This window comes from Anomalospiza imberbis, chromosome 18 (assembly GCF_031753505.1).
Source record: "Anomalospiza imberbis isolate Cuckoo-Finch-1a 21T00152 chromosome 18, ASM3175350v1, whole genome shotgun sequence".
Classification (NCBI taxonomy): Eukaryota; Metazoa; Chordata; class Aves; order Passeriformes; family Viduidae; genus Anomalospiza; species Anomalospiza imberbis.
In genome coordinates, this window is record NC_089698.1 from 7411219 (window position 1) to 7434971 (window position 23753).

Sequence of the window (23753 nt, forward strand, 5' to 3'; positions counted from 1 at the left end):
GGCCCTTTGCACTGGGGTGATTTTCCTCCTCGGTGAGCACTCATGTTGTATTGATTTAGAAGGGGCCTTTCGATGCATTAGTGGAACTGTCAGAATAAACACCTCCTGTTACTTGCTCTAACTCCAGTGCAACACTAATGTATTTAGAGTCACGTAGGCAGGAGAGGGAGATTTGCTGCTGTCAGCGTAGCCTTTGATACTCTGTAGGCAACTGTTTGCTGTGTTTAGAAGTGCAGCCTAAGGAATAATTTTTACCTGGCTGCTCTGGGTCTAATATTTTCATTTATTGATACCCTTTTCAGTGCACTTTAATTTATTTACGAATGGTAGCAAATTGCAAGTGGCAACCTGAGTAACTGACTCATGAGTCAGTACTTTTATTTTTCTCCTCCAGTCTAGACTGCTGATAATGTAAATTGCTGAAACCCTGGTAAAATAATTAGGGGTGCAATCAACAGCAAGCAAGTATTTATCTGCTAATGAAACATTTGAAATGCAGAAGTCTATCTTCGTCCAACAATAGTTAAAAGGCAGTTACTGGTTCTGCTGCTTTTTCTGCATAGCAGTTAGGATTTTTGTGGTCACGAATTGTGCATCTGAAAATTTATACAGTTTATTTTCTGTGTGTGTTTTTCTTTGCAAAGAGTAAAGAAGCACAATATTTATGGTTATAATGAGGTCAACACTATACTTTCTGCAGGAAGATCTCTCTTAAAGATTTTACCATTTATAGAACCCAAATTTTCTAGGTTTTCTCATGTGTGGCATTAAGGGTTTATATCTCATTAAGGATTTTCTGAACGGGATCTTTGTCACATTATCAAAATGTGACTTGAAATTTATATACCAGCTTATTCATCAACTGAATTTTTATTACTAAAGCTGTAACTGCTTCTGAAGAGGAACTTCTTGATTTTTCTTGCACTGTTGCTAATGCTTTTCCTTAGAACAGAAACTTGCATTATATGTTCTACAAGAAACCTGTTTGTTTTAAATCTAGTTACTGTAGATAACATCTTGTCATCTTCTTTCTATATCCCTACTAGATTTACTTTTTGAAATCAGTCCACAGACATACCCTGCCTGTGGGACCCCCAAAAGATGACTTTTGTGTCATATCATGATTGCTTGTGAGAAAGAGCAGTTTTAGCTGCAGACAGTTCCTGAAAGCTGGGCCCCTGTGAAGACCTGAATTCCTGCTCTGCAGCACCTCGAAGGAGCCTGTCTGCATTCGTTAATCCCTGACTGATCCAAACTCTTCTTGGGCCTGGAATACCCCCTCGTGAGGTGTATTTGGGTCTGTGGCAGCCAGGCTGCTGATCTGCTCTGGCACGAGGGCAGTGATGATCAGTAACCCAGGGGTTTTAGGAACATATGGCTAGAAATGCCCCCCCACCCCCAGGTATATTTCTTCCAAAATCTGACTTGTGCCCGGGTCTTTGCAGTCCCGCTTCTTTCACGCTCCAAGGAGTCTGTGAGCATGCCTGCAACTCCTGGGAGCAGTGACAACAGACAGAGCTGTCTCCATCTGTGCAAAAGCAGGGAAGCACAAAAGCAGAAACATGGAACTTGGCTGCGCGCAAGCCAGCTGAGGTCCGGAAAGTCTGGCTGTGTTCATGTCTAGCTGTGCCAGGGCTAACTCATGCTGAGATAGTGCAGGTGAGTCTTCCTGTGACTTCCCATGAATCATACTATCCTTTTAGAGGGTTGTGATTCTCTTTTACAGAAACCAATGTACTCTCTGAAGGTTTTATAGACTTTTAATAATCTGTTGGAAGGTCTTAGAAATTGGCAGTTTGGTCTGTGTTTGACTAGTCTGTGACATCTGGAAAACCCTTTGGTGGTTTTTGGTTTTCTTTCAGAATTTCAATAGAGGTTAAATCAATGCAAAAATGACAAAACTCACTTCTACCTACTGCTCTGCAAACATGAAAGGCTCAAGTCATGGTTATAAGTACACATTATGAGATTAATACATGATAATCCTTATACTGTTCCTAACATGATTTTATTTTACTCTGATTCCTTTCAACACCAACTCTCTAAGGGTTAACAATTAACACAGTGCTACTGGCCGGTTATTCCCCGTGAAATCGGGGAGTATGTCATTGGATTTGGCTCTGTCACTCCTGCCCCAGTGTCTTTTTGGCCTGTTGGGTGATTACAGCCACATTTGACTAAAGCAAGGAGACCTTGAGCCTGCTTAGGAGTTCCCAACAAACTGTGTAAAAACATGCAGCTTAATCACTACTAATACTCCTCTTTGGGAGCATAACAGTATTATCACCACATTATTATGAGCTACCAAATAATCTGCAGAGGAGAGACACCTGATAAATGTAACAGTCATGGAAAATGGATCAGTCAAGAGTGTGCATCATCTAAAGGCACTGAATGATGAATTGCAAAGCATCAGGAAGCAGGGAACTATCTGTGCTCATGGAAATCCTTGTTGATAGATGGAAAACAAAGAATCTTTGGCAGCAAATCAAGGGACAATTTCTCAGGACTTAGCACAGAATATGAACAGTTCTTGAATTACAGGAGCCTTAGACAGTTCTGCCTCTGCTTGTCTCAGAGATGCTTTAAGTAGTTTAGTAGTAAAGGGGTTACTTGATTAACTAAGGATTCTGTTGAGGCCATAATTTATGTTTATATTATATTGCTGATTTCATACTCCTAGTAAAAAAATTTAAATGGTGTTCAGGTCACAGATCTGTGGAATCAATGGGGAGTTTTACTGCATGCACCATACAGGTGGAGATAGGGTTTTAAACGGGTTGTTTCATAACCCTGATAGGGAAGACATAAAGCAGAAGTTCTAACCCACCTAGCTGGTTTCTGAGTTTCGTTTTCTGCATTGAAAGACAAGCAGTCCTGCGTGTTTTCCATGGAAGATGTTTGCTTTTTCATTTGCATTATTAGCAAACGGCTGCATGAAGGACTGTTTCATTGACTGAAATCATCAAGCATTTCAACTGCAATTGCACACTCTGCATTTAAAATGTTTTCCATGTTACAGTGTGCTGCTATAATTGAAAAATGAAAACTATTTTCAGCTACTGTCTGTTAAGTTTGGGGGGTGTGGAAAAAATAGACACAACTGTTTTCTTCTATCATGAAGTTTCTGTCCTTAAAAATGTTAAACTTCTCACTTATACTGTTGAAGACAAAAATTCCAGGTGTCTGTAGTGAGAATGTTCTTCATTCCCTCTACAGCCATATCTTTTTTATATATTTCTTTTAAGTACATTATTATTTGCACAGTGAAATTAGCTCTGCAAGAGGGATGAAAACCCTTGTCAGAGCAGTTTTAGCAAAAAGATCAAAGGAATTAAATACAAATTCTCTCAAAGGTGAGCATATTTTTTTTTCTTTTTTGAACAGAGAAGTCTTAGATTAATTACTTTTAATTTAAAATCAGATCAATGGATGGAAAGATGGATGCTTTTCAAAGAGCACTGCAGCTTGCTTCTTAGAGTGATCAGTATTTTGGCAAGGTGACTAACGATATGCATTTTTATCTTTAACCTCTGACCCGTGCCCTCCCCACCCTTTACCTAACCCTTTCCATTTGCCCTGGTCAGTTAACAGGCAGGAAGCATTTGAAAGCAGTCATGGATGACTATGATATCAGGTCTGCTGCCAGCATTTTAGCATCTGTTAAAGAGCAAGAAGCTCGTTTCGAGCGGCTCACCCGCGCACTTGAGGAAGAGCGGCGCAATGTCTCCTTGCAACTCGAGCGTGCCAATCAGCCCGCAGACCGCATGAGCATCTGCAACATTGGCAATGGTCAGCCCCTGGCAACCGCCTGGCAGCAGCTCGTACTGCAGGTAAAGCCTGCTCCTTTCAGTGTCACTAGAGTCCCTAGCACAGTGTCCCATTCCTGACAGTCAGTGCATCGTGTGTTGTCAGCATTTCATTACTGCGTGCCTTGTCTTCGGATAGCCAGAGCTGGGGTGCAGCTTCATCGAGTCGGCTGGGAGCCTTCGGAGCCTTGGCTTGGAAGTTGCTCTCCCTCTTAGCTCATGGGATACTTCTAAAAGTATGTGCATACTTCAGTAAAAACCCTAAGAAGGGATCTTCACACCCTCCTCCAATCTATGCACTTGCTGTAAGTCTGGTGATGTGCTGGTGATTGTAAAAGAAGGCTGAATCATAATCTCCATAGCAAACAAAATTTCCATTAGAAATAGCTGGACTTTGAATAGAGGGAGCAGCATGAAAAGCAGGGATTTCCCTCCTGCAAAGCCTTATTGTTTGTGTAGGGAGGACTTCATAATTTGTTTCTCATGTGCAGTGAATTGATAGACGATTTTAATGATGCAAACTGGCTTTGTGGGTAGCTTTAGATTTCCAAATACTGTTTTGCTTGATACACATTCTTTTAACTGTTTAAATGTGCAATGACAAACTGCTTATGTCTCTAAATTACTTCAGCTCTCAAACCCCTCTGACACACAAGGTAAGTCATGCAGAAGCAATAGTACCATTTGTGAAGGTCTGTTTCCTAAGAAAACATTGTTCAATTCAGAAGGAAACTCTGGGCTGTGGGGATTCCAGAAGTTGTTTCCCAGTTATACCAGACTGTTTTACAATTACACTTGCATTGAGCTGTATTGAGGCAGATTTTACCTTATATTATGGCAGCACTGCTTTTCTAGTAACAGCTGCCATGTTTTTTACATGTAGATGCCTGAATTTGGGATTCCATGTGAAAGGAGCGGCCTAGGTTAGGCTAAAAGTCTGACCATGTCTGGTAAGAGCTGTAGGTGGTTATCCTCTGATGAGCATCTGGGCTGGGAGAGGGGAGATGTGCTTACCTGTTTTTTATAGGAAAAGGACAAGTTCACCTTCATTTTTTCTGAATGACTTTGTGCAAAGTGCCTGATTAATAGCTTCAGAATGAAATTCCTTATCCACAAAACTGATGAAGCATGAGTTTTCTGCAATGTAATGGCTTAAGGTCTAACCACTTCCAAGAAAACTTAATAAAAGAGTTTTAAGTTACTGGGGTCTACGTGACTTTTATGGAGAAACAGCCCCTCTAAGTGACCCCAGGCTGAATCTGCGTATGCTCAGCTCCCTGCCACTGGATAAGGGAGCTTTAATTCATTGATAATTAGCACTGAGGTTTTTAGAGTACCTTGTATATGAAATAAAATGGTTAAATAGCTAAATATGCACAATTAAGAATCAATGTAAGGTTAGTTGTGTGAATTTTCATAAAATACACTGAGGGCTAAATTCCCCCCTGACTTACTGGAATTAGAAAGAGTTTAGCTGAAGGATGAAAGCTGTACCTTCAGTCTTATGCAGAATATATAATATTTTCACGACTCTGGTTGTGTTGCGTTTCATTGTGCAGAGTACCCAAAGCAAAAGGCTGTCTGTGCTCTGCTGTCCGTGGGGATTGCTCACACCCTGCAGTGAAATCCACCTCCCAGGGGCTGTTGCAGCGAGCACTGGCTGAGTGCTGCAGATCACCCCGGTCGACAGCTTGTTATAAGGAATATTGCAAAGTAACTCAAGTAGCAGCTTTTCCATTTGGAACTTGCCTGGGGATTATACATAATCTAGTTATTCTGTGTAGAATTTGGACAAAAGAATTGAGAGTTAACTCCATTTTATGAGAGTGACAAATAGTCTTTAATGATCTTCACAACCAGGCATCAGTTTTCCATGTTGTTTGTTTGTCAGAGTGGAATCTGCCAAAGGGATTTGTTAGGGAAGTGTGTACAGTCAGGGCTTTGTAAATAGAGTCTCTCTCACAACTTTTTTTTTTTTTTAATATACAATCCTACACTTACTCCCTTCTTAGAACAGAAAATTAAGCCTTTTTTTTCCCTTTTCATTTTAGACGAGGAAAAGTACTATATATGTGGGCAATGTGTCAGGAGTGTAACAGTTTTCTGAAGTTCTCAAAAGACAAAATCAAAGTCTTATGAAAATATTTATTCTACTTAATGAATACTGGAACTCTTACTTTAATTTTAATTTCTTTTTTAAATAGCAGCTTTAAACTTGTTCCATAACAATAACTCCTTGTCCTAGACAGCCCAGTTAGCCACTTGCTGGTGAGTTCTGCCTGTTCAATGTGAATTTCAAATACTGGAATGGAACATGTGAACTCTGGTGCACTTGCTGACTTTTTCTGTGAGTGTCCCTTGTGTCTTGTGGCCCTTAAAGAGAAATACCAGATCTGCAAATGAGGTCAGGGATATGCTGTAATTGCCAAAAAGTGCATACATAGGCTTCTTGATTTTGCATTAAGTGTGGCTATTTCTTTCTAAAAATTACCTTAAACCTTAAAAATTACCTTTTCATGGGAGAGATTGATTACTTGAACAATCTAAACAAATCATGAATGGTTTGTTCAGATATTAGTTAGAAATAGCTGAGATTATTCTTTAAGAGGAAACTTTCTCAGTGGACGGGTTTCTGGGAAACACAGTCCTCACAATAAGAGGTCCTAAGTGTTGTTGAAATGTCTCCCAATAATATTAGAGTCTTTTATTCAGGTAGTGGCCAAGGCGTTTGTGCTTTCATAGCCCACTGCAGAAGGCAGTGCCTGCCAAACCTCCGGGCTCTGCAGAGGTTTGTACCCATCTGTGTTCCTGCAGGAGGCTGTGAGCAGCTCCTCCCATAGGGACAGTCCCCTTTAACCCACACAGGCCCTGGTGAATGGGGACAAAAGTGCTTTTTGTGCTTGATGCGCTTGAACGAGGGGTAAATGTAACTTCTGCTCTGTGCAGCTTCCCCAGGCTTCTACTGTAGCTGCAATTACAGTTTGTTGCTGAGTGTGCAGCCGGTGACATGAATTAGGGTGTCTCAACTTGAGAACTTTGGGAAGGTAGCAGCTTTATACATGTGCTACTGCAGATTCTGAAGGGTCATATAGAGTGTTCTTTCAGACTAAGAACCCTCCGGACAAAAGCTCATTAGTTACACAGAGAAAACCTTGGCATTAGTCTGGAAAATGTAACATTTAATGAAACTTCGGCCACAGATCTTATATCAGGGTAATAAAATCTCCTAAAACTCACTGCAGGTTTTTACAGTGTTCTTGACTATCTTTGGCCTTGAGTGGTGGGAGCCACGTGGCTGGTCACTGCTGTTGGGTTTTGGAAGGGAAACTCTGTTGTACTAAAGACAGAAGAGTGGTCTGTTGATGTATATTTGTGTTTGCTTCTCTGACTTTTGAGGTAAATCATGTACATTGGTTATTACAGTATTTCAGGCCATGGGAGTCTTGGCAGTCTTTGCCTTTTGATCATTTTTCCAGGACAAGCACAGTCCAGTAAGTCGCTGGTGAATGGCACCCATCATGTGTCTTCTACATGTTCAAGTATCTAGTTGATAATGTTTTTTTACAAGCCTGAGAAATCTTACTGCTCTTCATGTATGAAGTATAATTTAATTTAACTGGTTTCCAAGTCAGCTTTCTGCTATTCTTCACAGTGGGAACTGAAGTCGGGCAGGAAGGAGATACAGACATGCCCGTGTGGGTTATATGCTGTGACAGGCTGACACAGAGATGCAGTATTACCACCACAAAACATAACTTACTACTAATAAAGAATATTCTTTTATATATATATATATGTATGTATATATACTTTTATTAAAACATTAGACATGTGATACTTATTAAAGACAAGGCTATATCCTCACATGGTTTAAACTAGCTCCGTGGGTTTCAGAGAAGCTCTGTCAAATCTGATCATCTGGGGAGCTGAACAAGGTTTGCATTCAAAGATTGTTGCCCATCAGTACGTGGTGACAACTTCCATTCCTGTTAATGTTGCATAACCAAAGTACAGCATTCAATAATCCTCTGTTGCCAGGAAAAGCACTGTAACAATACCTTGACTTCAGAGATTCTGTAGTGCCCTGTAGGGATTTGAGAGGGGTTTCTAGGTCAGAAAAAGGCATTATTCCCCTTCTTACAGGTAGGAAAGCTGTGGGAATTGCCAAATCTCACATGGTACAAATAACAGAAATCAGCCCCTTACATGCTGGTGTAGGGATTTACTTATCAGATATATTGACTCTTAGGTGCCTGTAAGAAGTAACATGGGTTGATCTGAGAAGTCTTCACACTCACAGAATTATCCAATAATTGAAAAGTTACTGCGTTTGACTTACTATGATTCTTTTAGGTTCACAATGGTGGGTTTGTTGGGATGTTATTATATTAAAAATGAACAAAGTTAATAAAGTTACTTTTTCCTTCACTTTGCAAATATGATTATAGCTGTTCAAGGAAAAGTAGCTTATGGAAAAAAGCTACAGAATATTTTCATAGTTAAAATTTGGATCATTTATATATCAGCTTATGTTCCAGAGAAATAACACCTGCTTGAAAACGAACAACCACATTTGACTTTTTTTTTCTTTTTCAGGCAGGTATTTTTAAGCCATAATTAAGTACCAATAAGTCTTTGTTAATCTGAGGTACCTGTGACTTCTGCCAAAACAGAAGTTTTGACTTTTAGTGAACTGAGGGTTATTTTCAAACAAAAGGTAAACTCTAAAGCACACCAGAACACATGGGGAGAATTAAAAAAAAAAAAAAAAAAATACAAAAAAGATCGGCTCAAATTGCTTTTTTAAGAAAATACCTTCAAGTTAACCTTTCTGAGTCAGCCTGGGCAACAGTAGCACTTCTGTCTGTATTTCATTAATTTTATTTAAGATTCTCTGCTGCAAACTGACGTGGTACATACTGCTAGAATATAGAGACTGTTTCCAGTGCTTTGATAGTAAGAATATGGGTGCATTAATATTGTATATAATGGTTACTTAATATTGTATATATGTTTAAACATATCTAGAAAAGAAGCAACCATGGGTTCTGAGCTTCACTGAATCTTCACCTTTCCTTTATCTCTTCTGCATCTCATATAGAATGCAGTTCCATCTTTGTGTGTAAAGTTTCATATAATTACTTTCTAGTGCCTCTTGGCTTCCTGTGTTACATAACATATTTGTGTTCACATTAAGGGACTGACAGCATGGAAAATTTCTTTTTTTTTGCCTTACAGGTAAGGTCAGGTACAGACAACAATGCTGTCAGTTCATGACAGCTCCCTGGTGTTGCAGTACTATTTCCTGCCACATTGCCAAATACCAAGGAAAAAACTCATTGGTAGTTAACCCGTGGCTGTTCTCCTTCTGCCAGTATTGATAGGTAGCAAAATGTTGAAAGAACTTGCAAGGATAATCCTTATTCCTTTATAGACCCGGTGGAACCCATAGAAATGTACATTCTGCTGTGGGGTACCATACGGTTTGGTGTCAGTCACCTCACACCTGATCTGTGGCTGCTGCTGCCCCTGCCCAGCTTCCCTCACCCTAGTCTGGCTCGTGTTCCTCTGGCCTGCAGGTTCCTGGGAGTTACAGGAGCACTCATTCTGCCTTCAGCCTGACCCTGCACATTCAGTGTGAGTAGAGTTACTGAGCTTCCAGGAGTGACCCGGGTCAGGTTTCAGCTTCTACATATGTGCAACTATCCAAAGGTTCCGGGGGGAAGGAGGAGGGAGATTTGGGAATATGATTCCCTTGGGAGAATGAGTTCTTAGATCAGAATTCAGTGTGAGCTGAGAGGTACTTGCACTACCTAAGGATCCCAGCAGTTAGGAACTGCACCAGGAGCCATTACTCAGCTACTTTTCAGGGAGACGTGTTCCCATCTGCCTCCATCCCTGGCTTCTCCTGTGTTGGACATGATAATAATTGCATTTAGCTTGGAGGTTGGAACTTGGAGCATCTTTTTTATGGATGCTGTCCCATCTCTGTGAAAGCATCAGCTCCTGGTTTAGATTGAGAGCCAGGACCTTTGGTGATAGCTGAGCAAGAGTGGAAGCTGAAGCAGGAGCTGGTGCTCCTTGGGCACAAAGCCCTGCAGCTGGCTTGGGGCAGTGCTGCTGCCAGAGCAGGAGCTCTCCTGGAATCACTGCAGGTGTCACCTAGAGACTTCACAAAGTGACAGCATGGCAGGTGGCACCACTGAGGAGCTCCTACTGTTTGCCTTTCTGCTGGGATGACCCAAATTCCAAAGGAAATCCTACAGCCTGCTTCATGTATTGCAGAAGGAATTCATAGCAGAAGCCAAAAAAAAAAAAAAAAAAGTTTGTGCAACAGGAGGCATCTTGGTATATATCATATGAGAGACTCTGAAAATGGACTCAAATGGTACTCCAGCAAGAATTTACATTTTCTTGTTCTTCTGTTTCTTGAATAGTCTCAACCTTGTGATTATTCTTCAGTCTTCATTTAAGGCCTTGGATGGTAAAAACAGAGATACAAGGGAATGGGAATAATAGTATCAATTTCAGCAGCAGTTAAGAAGCTTTGACCAGCTGAATCAGAAGCTGTGCAGTTCTTTCCAGAAGGGATTTATTTGATAAGCAAACTACTTAAACCCCACTTAGGAGAGTTATTTGGGGCTCAGAACTGCTGGCACGCAGCTGAATCCACTCAAAATCTGATCTGTTATCTGAGAAGTATTTGTATAAAACTTTGTCAGCGAGTCTGGTTTAAAAAGTAGATTCCAAATGATTCCATACAAAATAAAAAGGGAGCCCAGTGACTGAGAAACTGACCCTCTGTCTGGAGGAAGAATGACTTTATAAGATTTGGGGTTTTTTTCAAAACTTAATTACATACTATTTTATAGCTTTACATGTGCAGGTTGAAAATATACTTCCAGCTCCAAAAATCACACCTTTGCAGAAATGTCATTTTTCTCTCTGTCATCAAAAGTACCTCACATTCACATCTCACACTTCATCTGTTAAGTATGTGCTATGCAGTTCTCTGTGGGAACTGCTGAATTCCAAAGTGCCATCTAATGTTTGTCTGCAGGACAGCAGTGCTTTGCAGTAATGATTGAAATAGTGCAAAGCAGTGGCCATGTTTGCCCTAAGCATCTCAAATATTTCTGCAGTTTCATTTGCCTTGATGGTTCCAACTCCTTTTGTTTAGTGTAATTTTTTATTGAATGAGGTTTTGGAAGCAACTGAAAAGCAAGTATTTTCTTACTTTGTTTGACAAGACTTGTGAAAGAATGACTTTTCGCAACTGTTAGCCTTTCTGGCCTGGAGCTGTGCCAGGTTTTAATTAAAAATATTTAAATTGAATGACAAATTCACTGTTCCATAGTAATTTTCCATGATTTTACATTGCTTTACTAATAGAACTATGTTTTCTTCTAGGAGAACATATAAGAGAAACACATTAAAATTAAATTCTGATTGTGGTGTGTTCTCATTATGTAAGCAGGCATCTAAGTTTTTCTTTGCATGATGTCTCTGAGTGTTACAACATTAGCAAGTATAACAGCAAGCAGTTATTAAAAAAGTCTTAAAACAGGAACATTAAAATGTAAATGTTAAAGAGTAGTATCAGGTTTAACAGGATTTTTTTAAAAAACAACTTTCTAGTCCCATTTACCACATTTGCTTCTTGATAATTAACATGAATAATCTTACATTAAAGTTGTGATTTATTTTTCATGTCCTGCTGCTTGTTTGTTTCTCAGTTCAGACAGCAGAACATGATTAATTGTCCTGACTTTTTAAGATTTTTAGTTGTCCTACTTTTTAGTTCCCAAGCATACGAATGTGTTAGTTTAGTTGGGATGTTCAGGAAGAAAGATTTTAAACCATCACAAAATCTTTCTGTACTACATCTCCCAGTTGAATGAAAAGGTTTTGTTCCTAATACAGGCCTTGATCGGTAGGGGTGCAGCGAGGCAGAGCTTCATCCCTGCGAGGCGTTGCCCAGGAGCTGGCCAGCCTTTGTGAGCCTCTTCCCTCACACAGCCACGTGCGGCTGCAGAAAGGTTTTGCAGAAACTTTAAAACCACCAAGCAGCCAGCCTGGCAGTTTCCTCTTCCCCTGTGCCTTTTGGGCTTCGGATCCACAGGGTTCAGCCTCGCTTTTAAACTCAAAAATTGTCTACGGTTCCCTTGCAATGTCTGTAAGCTCTTGTGATCTAATGCTAGAAGAGCCCAAAAGGGATGTTGGGTTATGATGACATTGATAAATTATTGAGTCTTTAGCGAGTTTAAGACATCTTGTTAATGGTTCAAATTATGTTCCTGCTTGCTTTGTCACAAATGTGGAGTGATTCACTGAAGTCATCAGCGTGACTGAGAACTGAGAACAGAATGGCCAAAGATGGCCATGGGCAGCCTGAGGCTGTGTGCCAACTATAATTAAAGCCTTTGATTTAAATGTATGTCAGAGTTTACTATTTATTTCGGTATTATAAAACCAAAACAACAAAACACAAACCAACCAAACAAAAACCAAACAAAACCCCAACAACTGCTTCTTTTTTAAGCTACTAAATTACTAGCTGGAGAGAATATTTTTTTATCCGTAGTTGTGGTGACTGGGAAATTCTGTGGAATACCATCAGAGTTCATTTTAAGGACTTAATCTAAAATGCTGGCACAGGGCATTTTTAGAATACTGTAGTTAAAGATTGAAAAGAGCTGTAGTGTCTGTGTTTCTAACCCATCCGATTAGCTCTTCTTCCTTTTTTGCAGTCTTATTTTCATATATAACTATTTAAAATATAAGAAACCTGCTCTGGAATGAATTTCCTACACAGAGACCTTAATTCTCTCTTCAGAAGGGAGTGCAAAACAGAGACCTTAATTCTCTCTTCAGAAGGGAGTGCAAAACAGCTTCAGGTTTTGGTTTGAAGAGGACAGTAATTACCATGAAAATGGGTAGATTGTGCAGACAGTTATCAGTCCGGTACATCATGGCAAACCACATTTTTGCCTTCTGGATGAGACAATGACACGTTAAGCTGGTACCTTCTGAGCAAGAGTTTGTAACATGGAGTATGAAATACAGCACAAATCGTCTGGAAAATCCACAAACCAAAACAGAATCTAAGAAATGAAAAATGGTTAATACTGGGTCTTTCTTTCCTGCATTTGAGTCTTTGTTTTCCTTTCCAGTAACTACAGCATGAAATTATGGTCACAGTACCAACCTTAACTTGATCTGTTTTCCTTGCTGTTGTTGTTCTTTTATAAATGTCATGGTAATTAATTTTTTTTTTCATAAAATGGAGGAGGTTTTTTTATCCCTTTAAAATGTAGTTGATTCTTACCTAAATGAAGCTGCAGGGAGGAAACATAGGTCATTCATTCAGTTGTGACCTATATGCACTGACATGTACCTTCTCTGTCCTTTGTTTCTAATGTAAGCAGTGCTGTCACCACACTGTCATTGTTCTTATCCTGTCATATGACAGCTTAGATGAAATGGAGTTGACTGATACTAGATGTAGCAAGATGGAAGCTGTGTTGGTATACAAATTAAAATCCCCTGAATTTACTGAAATGCCTAGTGGTGTCAGCCTGTAGAAAGTGTCTGCTTTGCTGTATTGTTCTTCAGCCTTGTGATCCTTTAGACCTCTTTTTAATACTGGCTTCTTAAATAAAGGAGACCCCTGAAATTATCCTCCATTTATACAACAGCTCCCTATTGAGGCAATCTGGCTTTGTCTCCATTTCTAAACTTGCAATATGGGAGCAAGAAGATTGTCAAAACCACATTCATAGCAACGTTAGAGAAACCTGGGTGGATGTGTCCTACTACAGTCATGCAGCCATTTTGGAGCAGGTACAGGTGCTTTGAAAGGGCTCCTGTAACTTTTCAAATACATTGAAAAATGATGATAACGCTAACAGGAAAAGATTTCAAAATGTGTCTCAGAGATAGAATGTTCTGTTTGCATTTGTGTGGATTGAAATCACGACTGTAGGGCACTCTGACACATCCCAGGGTGCTGTGCTTTAGTTCTCCCACTTACCTTGTTTATTTGCTGTGTGAAATTCACAGAAGGACAATAAAACACCCTTGGCATGGAAGCCCCTGTATGAATACAGGCTCTCTAATTCGGAGAATTGCCATGGGTGATGGTGGTGCTTTTGCCTATATGGTTAGCTGGGATTCTTGATTCATCTTGTGCCTTCTTGCTCTGTTGGGTTTATGGAAGTTACATATCACTGAAGCCATATGTTATGATCCCAGGCAGAGCTGTAAACCATTTCCTTTTTACTGCCTCTGAGAGCAGATCAATCTATAGAGCAGCACTAGTGATGGGGAATTTTTTAAGGGTAATGGGAGAAAATAAGAAAAGAGAGCTTGGCTGAGATACTATACTATTCCATCTTCCAAAGAATTAAATCCCTTCCTATTTATAAATTTTTAATTTCTCTGCAAGAAGAAAGAAGGTTTTCACCCTACTTTTGCAGCTGGAAAAAAAAAAAAAGAACAGATTAAGAATTTAAGGTTCATTAAAAAAAAAGAGGAGAAGTTTGTGATGTAGTCAGCAGTCTGATACTAATGGATAGAATGTTTGTTGCCAGAATCTGGAAGTTCAGTATAACCTCAGGGATCTAATCCATAACTCTTTCCTAGGTAATTAGTTCTTTGACTTCACATTGCCAAATCTCAGCATTCAGAATTGTACGAGCTAGTAAAATATTGCAAGAGGCTAAGGGGACTTGAAATGTAATTTCCCTTAAAAAAAAATCTTTAAGCTTTGAGTCAAAACATTTTCAAAATTTACTTTACTACCAGAAGGCCTACAAGCATCTATTTTATATTTTAGAGGAAAAGCATGTTTTTAAATAACAACCTGACTCCAGCAGGTGGGACTTCAAAATTCACCACCACCAAACTTGCGTGGCTTGCACAAATACATGTGGGTTTACAACATGAGAGACTTCTTATGTGAGTAAGAACTGGCAAACCCAGCCAGGAAGGTTTTCAGTTTCGTCACTTTGCATGCAGGAGTAGCTCCTGCAGTGCCCTATGGATATAGGCTTTACACTGTTTTTTTCTTTGACAGGGTATAAAGGTCTGGCACATAGCCATGTGCATGGCTAAATTGAATGGCGCTGTTCTGTGCCAGCATGGCCTCAACAAAAGTGGAGCTATTTTAGTTTGTTAACTGAAGAAAAGTTGGACAAGGAGAAGGGGTGGGAGAGCACTGTACAAAAGTACAGGAGACTCATACAAACCTCATTCCTTTTGCTTTGGCCTTTACGTATTTTATTAATGGCCACTACAGTTGCCTCTAAATTATTCCCCTGTAGATGGAATACATCTTTTCCCTCCAGTGAAGCAAATCACTTCAGCTAAACCTTGTGCAACATCTACCAATGCCCTTGATACTTCAAGGGCTTGGTAAAACTTCACCGCATTTATTTCTAAACAAACTAGGATGAGCTGGGTAAAGTAGCTCTGCCCTGTTCTCTGCCCCTAAAGTACAAAGCCTTAGCTTTAGTATACACCTGGAATGCTGACGTTGGCAGTAGTCGTAAGGCTGAAATTAGGATTAAATAGGTCTGAAACATTTCTTCCACTCTTAAATGTCTGTAGAGGAGATGCCACTTTTTCGGGTTCCTCTGGTATGATTTATACAAATTAACTGTTAGTTATAGGGACACTGGAAGGATGTTTTAAAATTTTCAGGGAACCTGAAGCTGGGATGAAAAGAACTTTTTGTGCAAAGATGCCTATTCTGATAATTAAAGACAATTCAGTTGTACTTTTCTTCCTGGTGTATAGCTAGTCTCCCCGACTCTGACTATGCCTGTTTTCCAGGGATAGTCTCTAATTTGATGCCAGTGTCTTTCAGTCCCTAATTACCATTGTTCAGCCACCAGCTGTTACAGTGTCGGATTTACTTATGGCTTTGGTTTGCTGCAGGAACCTCGTAGGAAAAGGGAGACCCACCATTGCCTCTTAGCTGGTATCTGCAAGCAGTGCTGGATTTTCAGCACTGGGGGCCTCAATCCCTCCCAGATCTGACCAACAGCTTCCATGGAAGGGCAGGGCACTGGTTCAGGGCTGGCTGAGCATCTCCTCTTGCCCTGTTGTAGCTCCAAGGGAAAAATGCTTCAGGTTTAGTTAAGTTGGTTTACACCTACCAGCCTACATCTCTTTCTTTCAAGACTTAATGTCTTAAAATATTTAATACATCACTTCTTGCAATTTTGTGGAAAAAGCAGGAAGAAGGATCAGATCCTAGAATAAGAAGTATGGGAAGGCTCTCCTTCCCAGGTATTTTATAGAGGTTCACAACCTTGTTCAAAGAGTGAATGTTAAAAACTAGGTACTTCTAATTTACTAGGAATAGATGGATGTGAGAACCGTGTTGAACCATGCTGTGAAGTCCCAGTTTTTGTTGCAGAATGTGGTGGATGCAAAGCATAGCACACCTGCCATTCATTTTGGTAATGAGTGATTTATCCAGGCAATCTGCTAATGAATGTGGGACAGGTTTGTGGGCAGGTGAATGGCTTTAAAAAATGAGGCCAGTTACACTTTTTAGCTCTAAGCCGCACCTGTGTAATACAGGAGGGAGGAGACGGTGATGGAAGATCATCGTTTTCTGGTGTTGGTGCGTTAAGGGATGCCATTAATCTCGAAGTGAAGTGCAAGAAGTAAGCAAGCGAGAAGGTTTCCTTTCTTGCAGACCGCCCTGTAATTCCGGAGGCAGCTGCGCTCTCCGGGCAGGCGCTGTGGGAAGGGCTCTGTGCCGCCGGAGCCGGCAGGTTACCGCTCTGAGACGCCGGGAACAGGCGGCTTCCCCCTTTGTCTCCGTAATCCATCAGGAGCGATCCGGGGGGGCGGGCCGGGAAGCGGGGGAACCCCCGGGGCTCCGGGCGCGCAGTCGCTCGGTGCAGTCGCCGGCAGCCGGAGGGACCGCGCGGCGGCGCCGGGCACAGGCGAGGCTGCTCGGGCACAGCCGCGGCTGCTCCCGCAGCTCTCCCCGCTGCCCGGCCCTGCCCCGCTCCCCCGGCGCGCCGGGCGTGGCCCGCTCCGGCTGCGGCTGCCCGTCAGTGCCGCCCCCCGCACGGAGCCTCCCGGCGCCGGGCAGCGGCGGCACGGCCATGTGAGACGGACGCGTGCCTGCCGGAGCCGCGGCGGTGCCGGTCCTGCCGGCGGAGCGGGGCTTTTCCCTGGATGGGCTCAGTCCGTAGGGAGGCTGCGGAGGGGCTCTGGGGCGCCGAGGGTGCCGGTCCGCGTGCAAAAGGAGCGAGCTTCGCCTGGGGAAGAGGCTGCGGAGGCTGTCAGAGCAGCAGCCTGGGTCCGCGGAGGGGCTGCGGGCGGCCGGAGGCGTTCCGCGCTGGGGACAGCAGGACCTGCACCTCGCATAAATGCCTGCGGAACTCAAACAGGTTTGTGCGAAACTTGTGTCCTTCCCCTCGGGCTCTGCGGCCGCGTGTGCGGGGTCCTGGTGGCGTGGAGAAAGCTGTCAGCGCTCGAAGGGGTTGTTTACTTGTGTTTGCGTTTTTAGCTGAGAACTCAGAGCAAAAGCTGAGCTGCTCTTTCTAGCAGAGCATTCGAGAGAGAATCTGCTTTTGTCTTTGTTGTGTTAACTGATGAAACACCGAAAAAGCAAGCCATTGTGTTCTTTGACCTTCTCGTCCTGCTCAATAAATCTAGGGAGCTCTTTGACATGAGCAGCTAGAAATAGTGCTTTTAAAAAAGAAAGCTTTGCTATTGTGCTTTTGTTCAATGTTTGCTTTTCCCATACTGTGCTCCCTGGCTTTCTTTTTGATTTTGTTGCTGGACATACCAGAGGAAAAACGGTGGTTTTTCCCTCTAAATGTTACCTTAAACATAAAGTTCTTCTTGGCTGTCGTCTTAGTAGTTAAAATGGACTTACAACTTGGTGTAAAAATATTTCCAATATTATTCTTCCGAGTGTCATTGGGTATTCCAGGGGAAAGCTGTTGTGGACTAGATTTAAATAAATAGAGATCATATAGACTCCTGTAATTCATAGGTACTTTTCCTGGGTAACCTCCTTCTCCTACCTTGTAAGCCTCAGGAAACCTGATAAATTTAGGTGGTGGCAGGGTAGAGCTGCTTCTCCAACTAGGATGAGGTTGTGTCTTTTTCTTAATCATTTTTCTCCTCTGCCTTTGTAATTTAAATAGAGAGTACTGTAGAATAAGAAAATGCCACAGTAATACATCACTGATAATACATCCCTGAATTTGTTGAGGTTCTTTGCATTGGGGTTGTTAGAGTTTCTCTGGCTTGGTTTAATACCCTGTGTTTCACCCACCCATCTCAGTAACAGAAGGCTGAATCATTTCATGATGCAAATAGGATGCTGATTCCCTTGAGGGGAAAGTAGCCCTTTCAGCTGGGTCCTCCAGTGAGCATTTCTTTGTCTGTAGGATTCCCTGGAATCACAGTCCTGCCTGCTGGAGGTGGCCGAATGCTGGTTTGTTTGGGTACTTGTGTGTCATGCTTCCTGTGGGTGTCTTAGGAAGGGATTTGATTTGTCTGTGGTGCTGTTCAATATTGCCTGACCCACAGCTACTGTACCTCTGTCAAATTATGTGCAATGGATTGTTGAGTTTCAGATAGATGATGTAGTTAGTAGCTCCAAGGGATTTTGGTTTTTTCTGGGTTTTCTTAATACATATAGGAAAAAGCTGGAGGTAAGGAACAGAATGCTAACAGAAAAAAAAAAAAAAGTATTTTACATCTTTTGACCCGTGCAGTACAGCTGTGTTCATGTCTTCTGGGTTTTCTGTGTTGATAGGCGGAAAAGCTTGAGTGAGAGGGGAAGGTTGTAGTTAATCACTTTAGGTCATGCTTTTCAGTTAGCTTGTAAATTCTTCTCCCGTATCAAAACAAAAAAATGTCATGGTTTTAATTTTCACACTGTCTGTCATAGCTGAGGATTAGACAGAGATGTGGTATTTTCTCTCTTCTGTTGGAGTAATGGTTCTGGATTCATTCTGAGGTCTTTTCACAGAGTAACTGTTCAATCTGGTAGCACAGTAGTTTATTAGAGAATGCTTTGCTTAATGAAAGGTGGTAGTTTTAAGCCACGAGTTGTCAGAAAAATTTGCTGTGCAGTTACAGGGCCTCTAGAAAGTATTTGTTTAGCTGTAATGATCACAATTAAGTAAAACTAAACCAAATGATAAAATGACTTTGAGGTGGATGACAAGTCTATACAATCCATAAAGATAGGAGAGATACTACAATGGACTTCTGCCACATTAACTGAAGGCCTGTTGTGTTTAGATAAGGACAGCTGTGAAATAGTAATTAAAAAGAATGAAGAATAACTTCTAATCATGCTTTTGCTGGGAATAGTCATGCTTCCTGAAGTTCTGGGCCACAAAAGCAGCATTGTACCTGAGGCACTGGTAGAGGACCCAAATGCTGAAAACCAGAAATGTAGCCATGATGTGTGGGCTGGGTGTCACCTTCTTGAGTCCTCCCTTGGCCGTTCCCCTTCTTGCTCATGAGGGATGAAGGCTGTTGAAGTTTGTGCTGGGTGTCTGCAGTGGCCTTGGAAGTAAGTAAAGAGTTTATGAAACTGAGAAGGATCTTGAAGTCTGGAACTGTTAAAATATGTGTTCATGCAGTATCACATGCGGCTTTGATCTGGATCTGAAACCTAAAGTGCTGGCTTGCCTCAGGGCCATGAAGTTGTGAAGGGGAAAGGAGTCACTTAAAGTGACTTTTGCCAAAAGCTCTTCAGTTCTCTGTTATTCTTGCTTTGGAAAATACTTTATTAACATTCCAGATTCAGGCACTGACCTCAGTAAAGCTGGCCTTCCTCAGCACTTTGTTCCTGAAGCATTTCACTAGAGGATAGTACTGATGTGAGAGAGTAGGAAATCGTAGATCTGGCAAGATGAAAAAGCATTTAATGCATTAGTGACATCCCTGCTGCGAGTCTGTGCCAGTGACGGAAAGCTTGTGCAAGAAATGTTCATGGAGGTGCAGCATGCAACAGAATCGTCATTTTCCAAGCAATTGGTCCAGTCATATTAGAAAAACCAAATAAGAAGAGAGTGTGAGGTTTGGCATGGATTTCTGTAGGGATTCACCCATGGATTCTCACATTTGACAGGCCTGAAACAGGTCTAATATGCTTTACTGCCTTGGAGTGAAGAGATGTAGCAGTCTCCAGCATTGAGTCCTCCTTGCTCCCCCAAGCATTCCCTTTGGCAGCAGGTGTGACCTCTGCAGCAGAGCTGGGCAAAGGGAATGTGTTTTGGGACTCACTAGGGTGTTGAACTAGGTACAGGAGCAACTGAATGGAGGCACACACTTGTGTGAGCTCTACCGCAGAGGCAGTAATTCTCTACAGGACAGTGGATTTTTGAATTCTGTGGGCAGTTATTGCCCAGTTCAGGTGTGGAACATCAACTCAGGTGTGGGAATGTGCCATTACCTCCCATGGAGGAGCTTGTGTAGCTGAGTCCTTCAGCATAACGAGGAAGCCTTGGGGCTGCAGGAGGATGCATGTGTAAAATGTGGAAATGGAAGTGTTCTCTTTCTGAAAATGCCTCAGTAGGAGCTGTGTTCCTTTAAAACTGCTGTTGGAGATATGAGGGCCTGTAATGTTAATTTTGTGTGAGTGCACAGCTTTGTAACAGCAATGGACATACCAAGCAAAGCATTCCAGCAATTCCACTTCCTGAGGCTGTACTGCTTAACCACCTGTCCCCAAGGTCTGGAGCTGTTGCACATGGAGGATCAGACTGGCTGCAATTTTTGCTTAAATTACATTGCAGTTACAAAAAATAAAAACATGTTTTGGTGGTTTTGGTTGGTGTAGGTTTGTTGTTTTTTTTTTTTTCTCTTAAACAAATGTCTGCACTCAAGGTATTTCTGAATGTAGAAATACTGATTAAGGAAGATAAAATGAAGAGAAAAGTGTGTTAATCACATTGGAAACTGGATGTTTATAACAAGGCTGCTCACAAACACTTTTTTTCCCAAGAGTTAATTTCTGCCACTAATTTAAGGTTTGATCCAGTAGGAGTAAGATCAAGGCCACTGGTGAAGTTCTGTCCTTGCATTTGAGTGCTAAAATAACAAGGCATTTCACTCAATATAGGAATTTTAGGATATTCTTAGCATGTCTTTACCTGTTCCTGCCTCTGTTCTTCAGTTGCTCTAAGTTACTTCCTCTGTGCTACCAAAATTTTGTAGCTGTAGTGCAGGGAAACTTCTAAAAAGCTCCTGCTTCAGACTGCACCACTGCTTGTTCTCCTTTGTGGAAGTATTTTTGGATATTGTGGTGTGAGATGGGAGGTTCAGCCTCGGGCTTCAGAAAATCCTGTTCTCCGCTACTGCTGGCTGTTGGTTTCCCAAAGTGCAACAAGGTAATGCCCTCATGTTTGGGGACCATTCTGGGGACAGAACCTGTGAACTGATGCAGCTGAAAAGCTGAAGCAAACCATAAAGCTTCATGAAAAGAGGAATTGCCTCCTGAAGCAGACTGTTTGAGGCCCTTGGAAGGGTTGTACCTTCTTCCTGGGCATGAACCAGGGAGGAGAAGTGGCTCTGCATGAAGTTCTTGGGAGAAAGAAAAGGGCAGGGGACGAACAGGAGCGTGTGGGCAGGAGCTCATGTGATGGCTCTGCTGGTGAAACAAGGTGACACTACAACACAAAATCTCAAGTGCCTTGGCCTGGGAGCTCTGTATACATTTGGTTTGCACAGATCTTCCCAAGGACAGACTGGAGCAATAACAAGACTGTATTCTTCAGATGTTTTTAAAAACACTTCTGTTTCAGTAGCCCGTGAGAAGTGAAACACAGGATTTTGCTAGTAGCTTTTCTTTGGTTTTGTTTTTCCAGTGGAGGTTTGAGGAGTAAATGGAGTCCCTGAAATAAATCCTGAGACTAGAGAGAGCATATTTCAAATTCTTGGATAAAAGGAAAGCTGAAACTCAAACATTGATAGTTTTAAGTGTCACTATGTCTTTTGTGTCTTCTGTCTCTCATTAAGTTGCAGCCAGGCTTTGGGACCTTTTTTTAATTTGCCTGTGACTATACCTGAAAGAAGCCCGATGAGCAACACTTGCTTTCTTAGGGCAGCATAATCTTTTGTATCTAAGATTCTGCCCACGCACAAATGGGTGGGCAGACTCCTTTCTGTTGTATGTAGGGGTGAAAACTCCATGAACTTGGTGCTCCCTCTATACTGCAGTAATGTGAAAATCCATAACTTCCAGTGGTGTTCTCTGCCTCTTTGAGTCAGGCCCACACCTGCTTACAGCAGGAGATTGAAATACCAGAGTTTTCCCTTTTGTCCAATCCCACACGCCTATCCTTAGCATCGCAACTCTGCAGCGTTAAAAAAAGAAAGTGTTTTAACTAAACTTTTAAGTATTTTTGAGCTTTGGAATTTCTGCCTCTACAAGCTAAATCACATGGCACAGTTCTGAACTTTCATTTTCAGTAAAACTTTCTCAGCAAGATTATTGTAGTGTTCAGGGAGTTGTTCCTGAAAGTCTGTAATGAAACAGAGTCAGAGTTTATTTTTGTATAGTAGAGATTGTATTTTTGTGTGTGTTTATATATATGTGTGTGTGTGGGTATAAAAATACATATGTGGAGATGAGAAGATGATTTAATTTAAGTAGCATTACTCTGGATGTGTGTAGCGTAAGACTGATCAGAAGAATAATCTGGAATGTTCAGAAGTCCTTTCAAAGTACAAGCTTGTAATTGATTAAGGAGCTGATGAAAGAGATGCAGCACAACTTGTTTATGGATGGTAGAGCCCTGAGATATAAACAGATCCTGTGTGTGACCAGGATTATTCTGCTGTTTGAACTGTAAACTTCTGGAAATTATTTTCATAAGTTTTGCATCTGAAGATATTTGCATCCCTCTCTTTTGATATGATTCTCAGGTGAATTTGCTGTTAAGGGTATAACAGCAAATGGGCTCCTGCTCATGGCACTGACTGGGCCTTGGCTGGTTGGGTGTGTGATACTTCAACAAAGACATAAATCAGTGTCTCTACCAGAGTTATGCAGAAATGAGAGCTCCAAATTTGAATAAGATAAAGCCACTTGTTTAAGGAGTTCAGTACAGGCCTTTGGAAGTATGTTAATTCCAAGTAGCTCTAGAGAAAGGATTGATAAAGAAACCAGTGAAAGATTACCTATAGGGCTTCACACAGTACTGCACTGCAGTAATGTGAAACATTTGTTTTGAATGGGCAAAATTTCTTATTTACAGAGCAAATTATGTGGGTGGCTAGATTTCTCTGTCAGCACCTTCCTTAATCCTTGTAAATCACTGATAAACCAAACTAATTCTTTATATTGAAACAGTATCTGGAAGTTCTTTTATGGCACCCACTGTCTCTTATATTGGCATAAATTCTGTTGAGCAGCTGCTCTGGTTCTGCATCAGGTCATGCTGATGTTCTCCCATAGGTATCACTTACTTCCAGGCACCTTCCTGGCATGACCTTCTTTTCTTCCTGTGGCATCCAGAATGGCCATTCCTAAGTCATGGCAACTCAGGAATTTGGAGTGTGCATGGTGCCTTGGTTTACGTGTGCCTTGAAGCTCCCAGTGCTATAACTGGGGCTTCAGAAGTGCTTTGCACCCTTTATATGCTGTTCCAAATGAACCCACTGGCTGATTTGCAAATAGGAGGGAAGCAAAGTTCTGGTTTCCTCCCCAGGAAGGGGGACAGTGGCAGGGGTTGCCTGATGCTTGTGGGCGGGTGAAGTTAACCACACTGTTTTCTGGATGAAATTTCAGTGAATCAGTCGTGCAGAAAGCCTGTCCTTGCTTTCTAGCACTGCCAGGCAAGTCAGTAGATATTTTTAAAATATTTGGCAGCTTTCTGAAGTGCGCTGGTTATGGTGTTAATTCTGCAGGGTCCCAGCACTAAGAGTGTCAGAACCTGATGCTGC

General features: G+C 41.7%; 2 protein-coding genes across 9 annotated transcripts in view; one reads left to right on the forward strand and one right to left on the reverse strand.

The window, feature by feature from the left end:
• Positions 1–23753, reverse strand: part of RANBP1 (RAN binding protein 1) — a 214404-nt gene that overhangs the window by 166762 nt on the left and 23889 nt on the right. The window lies entirely within an intron of this gene.
• Positions 1–23753, forward strand: part of ARVCF (ARVCF delta catenin family member) — a 245417-nt gene that overhangs the window by 92088 nt on the left and 129576 nt on the right. For 4 of the 8 annotated variants that reach the window (XM_068208793.1, XM_068208796.1, XM_068208794.1 and 1 more), the window contains one exon: positions 3588–3833. The exons of 2 other annotated variants lie outside the window; for them this stretch is intronic. In XM_068208793.1, coding sequence (XP_068064894.1) covers positions 3618–3833 — 216 coding nt within the window. In that variant the 5' untranslated portion in view covers positions 3588–3617. Of the gene's footprint in view, positions 1–3587; positions 3834–16370; positions 16487–16888; positions 17225–23753 lie in introns of those variants that run through there. 2 more of the 8 variants (XM_068208800.1, XM_068208797.1) reach the window with 2 other exon arrangements.